General features: G+C 41.3%; 1 protein-coding gene across 2 annotated transcripts in view; it reads left to right on the top strand.

Moving 5' to 3' along the window:
* The first annotated feature begins 3,849 nt into the window (after positions 1-3,849).
* MAMDC2 (MAM domain containing 2) overlaps positions 3,850-8,700 on the top strand; it is a 96,862-nt gene continuing 92,011 nt past the window's right edge. For both annotated transcript variants that reach the window (XM_024211022.2, XM_024211023.3), the window contains exons 1-2: positions 3,850-4,114; positions 4,498-4,611. In XM_024211022.2, the coding sequence (XP_024066790.2) occupies positions 4,084-4,114; positions 4,498-4,611 (145 nt within the window). In that variant the 5' untranslated portion in view covers positions 3,850-4,083. The remainder of the gene's footprint in view (positions 4,115-4,497; positions 4,612-8,700) is intronic.

The following is an 8,700-nucleotide window of genomic DNA, read 5'->3' as shown; positions in this document are numbered from 1 at the left end:
TTTCAGAGAAGGAATTAGATTCACAAAAGACTAAAACTGTGTAACCCCAAGGATATTTTGCACTTTTATAGCATCTCTTGTCTGAGGAACTCAATGTACTTTGCTAACATTAATGAAAAAACCCTCACAACACCAGTGTGAGTAGGGGTATATTACTATCCCCTTTTTACAGATAGAGAAACTGAGTCACAGGGCATGTAAGTGACTGACTCAATGTCACACAGGAAATTTGTGCCAAAGACAGAAATAATACTCAGGTCTCCTAGTCCCAGTCCTGTGCTTTAGCTAAGGGTCATCCTCCGCCGCCAAAGATTTATGCTCCAATCCAGCACTTGTTAAATCAATAGGTTTCCATGGGAATTCTAATAATTAAACCACTGCCTCATTTGGGTTGTTCTCTGTTTGGAATCTCCCTCTAATAGAAGTTTTCATAGTGATTTATCTGATTTATGTTCTCATTTGTCTAATTTCTGATTTGTCTGATTTCATAATGATTTGTCTGAAATATGTGTATGTTTCCTCCAGAGGAAAGAAGGAAAAAAGTGGTACAAAGAAAACATATTAAAAACCATAAAAGAACCTACACACATGCTAACAAGCTTACCAGAGATCACCCTAACATGGACTCTGGTGGGAGCAGTCCTTCAATTTCCCACCAAGGGGATTCCTTGCGGTGACAAGTTCATTACAGCTTCAGCTGAGAACAAATACCCAGTCCTTCCAACCCTACCCTAAGGATTGAGGCCTTCCATGGACCAGGTGTCCTCTCCATTTGCTGGATCTGGAAGAACCCCCTGAGCCAGTTTAAAACCAGGCTGTTTATCCAAAAACCCTTTCTTTGTCTGTTGGTCCCTGGAGAATCCAGTTTGAACTAGTATATCCAAACCTCTTGGGCGGGGAGTGGCTTCAAAGGGCTGATCACAGAAAAAGTACACTAGCATCCCCCACTAGAGAAGATACATACAAAGCCACAGTAGCACATACAAACCTGCATTTTAATACAATGTGCCCAAAAGGCATTAACCCTAATTCCATAAAGTTTAATTTAATTCAATAAAGTTTGTTAATTTCATAGGATTTGTTCAGGATATTACATAGGGTGACCAGATGTCCCAATTTTATAGGGACAGTCCTGATATTTGGGGCTTTTTCTTATATAGGCGCCTATTACTCCCCAACCCCTGTCCCAATTTGTCACACTTTCTATCTGGTCACCCTAATATTACAGGACATTGTCAGTCTGTCATACAAGCCATATCCAATTTCCAGAATGAAGATGACAGAATTGCCCATTTGTTCATTTTATAGTTAAAAATATATAGTGTATTACACCACTGAGGGATATTTCTAGGCAGATGTCTGTTTTCAGTTTTGCAAATTTAAATATTCTAAGAAGCCAAAGACTGAAAAATATAAAAGAAGCAGTTGATGATACAGTCAGCAGGAGGGATGGAATTATGATTTGTGTGCACAGCCCTATACTGCAAAAACAAACTAATCACCATTTACCTTAATCTCTTAGACTGGGTGCCTGGTCCATCAAGGTTACATGGTGGTTATGAAGAATTTAGGACACCACACAGAGCAGATGAGCCTCCCAGACTTGGGACTTTAAGAAAAGCATCAAATATTGCAATACTTATGACAAATTTGTGAGCGTTGGAAACACTGTAGACTCCATTTGAAAGGATTAATCTAGATCAGTGGTCACCAACCGATAGATTGTGATAGACTGATCGATCCTGGAGCCTCTGACAATTGATTGTGATCTCCAGCCGCTAAAAGTCTGGTGGCGCAGAGGGGCTAAGGCAGGCTCCCTGCCTGCCCTGGCTCCACGCCATTCCCGGAAGCGGACAGCACGTCCCTGCGGCCCCTAGCAGGGGGAGGGCAGGGGGTCTCTGCATGCTGCTCCTGCCTGCAGGCACCACCCCCGCAGCTCCCATTGGCTGGGAACGGGGAACTCTGGCCAATGGGAGCTACGGGGGCGGTGCCTGCAGGGACGGGGCAGCACACAGAACCACATGCCCCCCCAGGGGCTGCAGGGACATGTTGGCCACTTCCAGGAGTGGCATGGGGCTAGGGCAGGCAGGGAGCCTGCCTTAGCCCCGCTGCACCGCCGCCTGGGAACTGCCCAAGTAAGAACCCCAACCCCATGCCCCAGCCCTGAGCCCCCTCGTGCACCCCAACCCTCTGCCCTGAGCCCGCTCCTGAAGCCTGCACCCCAAACCCCCTTCTGCACCCCAATACTCTGCCCCAGCATAGCCCCCTCCTTCACCCAAACTCCCTCCCAGAGCTTGCATCCTTCACCCCCCCCTGCACCCCAACCCCCTACCCCAGGCTCAGCCTGGAGCCCCCTCCCACACTCCAAACCCCTTGACCCCAGCCCAGAACCCGCACCCCAACCTCCTGCCCTAGCCTGGTGAAAGTGAGTGAGGGTGTGGGAGAGCGAGCAATGAAGCGAAGGGGGATGGAGTGAGCAGGATGCGGCCTCCAGGAAGGAGCAGGGTAGATCCTGGGTTGCACTTAAATTCAAAAATTGATCTTGTGCGTAAAAAGGTTGGAGACCACTGATCTAGACAAAAGTCATTTTCCCAAACCAGCTTTGTATATAACTTGTGCCATTACTTAAGTCTTGACAGAATTTAGTTTGCAAGTGCATTTCACATATCCTCTCCATTACCTCCGCATTTTCCTCTTGTTTCAGTAACACCTCCTCTCCCACATATACAGATCAACAATGTAACCTGACTTACATTGTGTGCAATTCCATGGGCCTCAGTGGAGTTGCACAGTATGTAAGTCAGCACAAATTGTGGTTCAGAGTGTACTAATTATTTATGTTGTTCAAATTATTCAAATCACTTAATTAAACAAGTAATTAAATGCACCACTGAAGTTAAATTTCCTAGCAACAACCTGAGAAATCCTTACAATTGATAATTTAAAATTGATGTTTTCCCAAACCTTTTAATAGAAAAACTGTGTTTCAAAACAACTGTTGATGCAACAAAGACTGTATAATGGAAAAATGATTAAAATAGAAATAAAGGGATTTTAAGCCGTTATACTGGCTTGGTTATTGAACTACAGTTCCCAGAATGCTCCTGTATCTGACATACATCCAAATATTCTGTAACAAACAAACATAGTCACAATTAACCATTATGTCTGATGGCTCATATCTTTCTGATATAATGTTTGCTTATGATCTATTCAACTGCATGGCTTGTATTATTTCTATATAGGAAACATCATTTAAAAACAAAACCTTCAATGTGACACCATAAAAGTCTTATTAGTGACTAAACATGCTATCAACGTGTGCATGGAACTGCTTGGCATATCTGCATATGTGATGTAAGCATTACAGACAGATGGAAACATTCAATAGTGCTGAATAGGAAAATCTTTCCCTTCTGCTGTAAATTTACGGAGTTTCAAGCAATCTAATTTAAGGAAGTTCCATCTTCTAGTACCGTTAATGTTGAGGAAAAAAAGCATACATGACAGGTCCCATTTTAACTAGATATAGGGACATCGGAATAATGTTAGTGAAGGACAAAATGCAGCTGTGGGAAGTTGGTCTGTGTGCCTGGTGCAACTTACCTACTTATAAAATAACCGTAGCACCCATGGAGAACCCCTCGTCCCCCTTTCTGTTTTGCAAACTTCCTAAATTGCATGTATTATGTTCAGTCTTTCCTTCACTCTTCCTTTCTATTCCTGCAATGAGTGGTTGTGGAGATGAACTCTGTTATAAGCTGCAGTGCCTGAGGAACACAGAGCCCTGGAGTAGCCCCTCCCTATCCTCATTTGAGCCAAGGACCAGCTGTGTAGCTGGTAGGTTTCCCTCTCCAGGCTCAGCTCATCTTTGCCGCTGCGCCTGCTTCCATTCTGGTGTCTTGTCCTGAGCACATAAGGAGGCTTGGTGCAAACACACATACACTGAACCAACTTGTCTGCTGCTTTGGAAGTTTTATTTGCTACAGTCCCTGGAGGGTTCATTTACTCCCCCCACCCCTTCTCCCCTCTATTAGTTCAATTCCAAAGAGTTGTATTATTTTCCTCACTGGACGGGTGACTATGCTCCTGCTGTATCTCCTCACTGTGCAAGGTAAGGGGGCCCAGATATGGGGAGAAGTTGGGTGAGTCCCTGTTGCTGTTAATTCCTTTCTTGCCTTTGTGGGCTGTTTGCTTGTGAAAGCAGTGAAGTGCCTGTAAAGGTCCTGTGTGTGCAGCCTCACTTGGGAAGGTGTGAGTGAGGCAGCATCTTTCTGTTGGGGGCTATAATGTAACCTGTGATATCAAAGCGAAAAAGGAATGTTGAATGCAACAGGTTCAATCTGCTGCCCTTATTCCTGGTGCTTCCATGAGTGAATGAGCATGAGACCTGCTTGCCCAAGTTGCAGAGAAGCATGTGGTTTCCCTCACCATTCTTTTCATTCTGAGTGCAATGCAATGCTATCTGTGTGAACAGAGCTTTCTTTGTCCCTACAGTTTTGCCGTTTGCTGGAGCTGTCGAGCTCTCTGCTGGGTCTTGTGCCTTTGAAGACAGCACTTGTGGCTACGAATCAGACTATACATTTTTGGCATGGATTTTAAATGAAGAAGGTAAGGATGGCTTTTTGGTATTTACAGGGATGCATTGTGCTTAAAAATGAACAAATACATTTCTATACCTAGGCTACAATAAACTAAAAGTATCAAGAATGCAAGAATCTTAAATTTCCAATATACTTTTCATGGTTGATGCTGTTTAACTCTTATATGAATACCACTGAAGTCTGTTCACTTTTGTTTATAGTTTCATTGGTTCTCAGTCTTGTAATGTTTAGTTTACAGGCACTACAGAGAGATATTAATTTGTTTTAAAATACCTGTTTCCATGGAAATCTTATAGAAATCATGGTAACTTTCTATTGGTTTAACTATTTTTGGTTTCTCTATTGAGAAAAACTCATTTTTACAAAATCAGTATTTCAGACCTAATTTAAGTCGTCTCCTTAAGGTTGTGGCTCTGCCTACTCTCTTTCTCTACCTTTATATATGAAGTATTGTGTCTTAAACGTCTATGTAATATTGCTTTTATATTAAACATATGCTTTCTTCCATCCCAGAAGTGACTGCATTTCTGTGGCAGGAGAAGTGATGTTTGTATATGTTATCATTACTATGCATACCTCATAGGGTTGTTGTGAGGTGTATTTAGCAATGTTTGTTAAATGTTTTGAGATCCCTGGATGAAAAGTAATATATGATTGCCAAGTATTGTCGGTGTTTCGATATTCTTTTTGGTCCATTGTGTGGTACCTACAACTGAATAGGAAAAATTGTAAGTCACTAATTTTGACATTGTATTACTGAGCTATATTGGGAAAGATGTGACATTCCAAATTCCCATGGATTTCACAGGCAGTGTTGCCAGAGTAATGATTGCAGAATTTGTCGTGCTCTATATAATAAACACAATTTGGGTATAACTGAGAAGTGAAAATATTTATATTGGGGTATGGCAGTGGGTACCGTGCCATACATAGGATTAAACTTGGGTTCACATAATAAAAGGAAGCCCTATTAGCTGTGGTTATGGCGGCGACATAAATCCCCCAAACAGGGTCCAGGTATAATAAAGCAGTGAGTATAGATACTTATAGATAAATCCTCTCGTCTGCTCTCCTTTCAGCCTTCCAACTACTAAAAGATTTTCTCTTTCCGTTTCCAATCCCTCTCTAACTATTTAAAATAACAGTACAAAACAATGCAGCTCCTAAGAGCCAAATGGGTCCCCATCCATTTTTGGAAGCAATGTTAACAGTCTCTGCTACCACTACTCTGTCTGTTAGCATCACGCCTCATTGAATTGGCTCTTTTGGAAGCAGCACCTCCTCTTTGTGATTGACAGGAAGCCCTGTGTAAAGTGTTGATGATTCAGCCCAGAGTAGCAGCGAGACATTGGCAGCAACACTTGCAGGGGCAACAGTATGAGATGCAGAGTAACTGTTATAGTGCTTGAAAGAAAAAAAGAAACCAAATTGGAGCACTAACAGCCACAGTGTCCTGGCCCATACAGCACTAGTTTTGGTTGTTTGCAACACTCTTTATTTTATCTGAACATTGTAGTTACAGCTAAGCTTCTGTCACTGGAAATCACTGTTTTATTAAGGAATGTATAACTAGATAGTAAAGTTCACTCTGGGAGGATAGTTGGGGTAGTAATACTTTTAATAGGTAGGGCTCTGTCAGTATTTCCGTTATAAATCCTTTTCCCAGGAGTTTGTAACTCAGTGGTAGTAAGACATTCCAGGCTGACATTTGGCATACAGGGTATTAGCCTCTCTGAAATGTATTCAGTATTGTAACCAAAACTAGTTTAAAATGTTTCATCCAACTTTTGCTTTCAGGTGTACATAACCAATTTGTCTCAGATACTGTTTTGCTCCATAATACAGTACTGGGAGCTGATATTTGCAGACTAAGCCAGGTGTCTCTGATCAGAGTGTGCATATGTTGTGTGTTTACTGGCACGACAGAGGAAGTTAAGGATGGGAGTGGCAACTTTAACTGTGACTTGTTTCATTTATTTTCGGTTGTTTAAAATCTTTTATTGTTTTAAAGTAGCATTTACTATTTGGAGTATGTACCCTTATAGGGACTACTTGACTTGCTGTTTAAAATCTTTCAGCTCTTTTATCCTATAAATCTCTCAGTAATATGGTATCATGCCAAGCAGTTTAGGTGATATGTACATAGTTAAATCCCGCTGAGAAATTTCCACTCCATACTTGAAAGCCTTTTGCCCAACTGCCAAGGAAGCCAATGTGTACTTAAGAGCCAGACCCAGATTGGACATAAGGGGCCAAATTTTGCTCTGGTTTATACCTGTGTTCCCAATTAGATCAGTGGGGATGCAAGGGCTCAGCTGCCCTTTGAAATGCTTATGACTTTTCTTTAACTAGCTAAGAGTTTTGAGGTGGGTCACTTAGATAAGGATCACATTGGGATAGTTGGAAAAGATATTGAGTACCATACAGTTTTACCATTTAAATAATTCTAACTAACTTTTTACCTGATCTTTTGACAAGTGAGCTTGAGTGGTGCTGCAGTCCTAATTTTAGCAAAAGTCCCGCTGGAAAATCAAACAGAAATATTCAGTATTAAAGTCAACAGGAGTTGTGCCTGAGAAAGGACTGTAAGATTGGGCTTTAAGGCCCCAGTCGTGCAATTGGATTAATGGGATGGATTCTTGTGCCCAAATGAACCTGTATTGACTTCAGTGGTACTCTGTGTGGGACTAAGATTCTGCACAGGTGGATCTAAATATAGGATTGGGGCCTAATATTGTAAACAGCAAGGTGCCTTTCTATCTGATAGCTGTTCTGGGGAGGTCATTTACTACTAAAATTTTACATTCCAAAATGTAAATGCCACAAACTATTCTCATGTATTGCTAAAAATCACTGGGTAAAGAATAATATAAAAACTAAAATTGGCTCAAAATATTACAAACCCTCTCTCTAAAAATGTCTACCCAGTACAGAGGAGAGTGTACAATGTTCAGTAATGTGTGAGCCCTAGAGAACTGAACCCCAGTTGAGTAAATATAACATTATACGTCCAGCAGCACAGTTCCCAGTGTTCCAGTTCAGTTTGCAATGTCATGTGTATGAATAATGGAGGACTCCACTGATTGCTTAATGCACTTAGTGAAAAATGTTTCTATATTGTTAGCTATGCGAAAAAGAAAACAGTTGTGAATTTGTTGCATGGCAAAGAGGCTGCATTACACAATGTATTGTTTTAAAACATAACCTGGTGACCAAGAGATTAGCTAATGTCTGTACAGTGCTTTGAAGATGTAATGAGCTATGTGACCGTTAAATATTATTATTCAGTTGTTTGCATTAGCCAACATGCTAGTAGTGACCTTCAGTAACTTTAGAAAGGTCTGCAAGGGATCTACTTCCATTTTACCATAAATATCCTTGAATGCACTGTGTCTCTGAACAGGAATTTACATATAAAACTCCTTTTCAGGAGTATGAGACAAATATCATTCTCCCTATTAGTTTATGAGAGAGACAGAAGGCAAGTCCATATTCACCAATACAAGTGATATTTAGTCAGAATTAGAATTCACTATTGCAGTAATATTTGTCACTAATAGCATTCTGGGGTCAAATTCAGCCCAGGTTTATATTCAGATACCTTGTGGACATTGGCTTTGCAGACCCCTGAAGGCCAGCTCTGATCTAGGCTGTAATTCCATGCTGAGGTTCTGATAATATGAGCAAATCACTAGAGCTTTACTCTTATGGTTTATAATGTTAGCAGATTTGATGAAATCGGACTTCCTTACAATAAGGGGTACTGTTACCTATATTACAAATCCTTAAAGGTAGTGTAGTAGGATTTTACAAATAACTTAGGCTTACAATTAACTCTTTGGCAGAAGGGGAAGTTTATTAAAGAAAATGCTTTTTCTGAAATACAATTATTTTTTGCTAGTAGAAGAAAGTTTTATCTCCTTACTATCCAGAATCCTCTGTGACTCAACATCACAGGATCTTGTTAGGGGTGGTGCACAGTTGTGTTGACTGTGTGGGATGTCTCCAAGAGACATTGTGGCTTAGGAAGGTTCAGGGAGTGCCCCTGTCCAGGGCCGGCACCAGGCACCCAAGCACATGCTTGGGGCGGCACCTG

Source organism: Terrapene carolina, unplaced genomic scaffold (assembly GCF_002925995.2).
Source record: "Terrapene carolina triunguis isolate 2854851 unplaced genomic scaffold, T_m_triunguis-2.0 Scaffold113, whole genome shotgun sequence".
Taxonomy (NCBI): Eukaryota; Metazoa; Chordata; order Testudines; family Emydidae; genus Terrapene; species Terrapene triunguis.
This window is presented reverse-complemented; position numbering and strand designations above follow the sequence as displayed.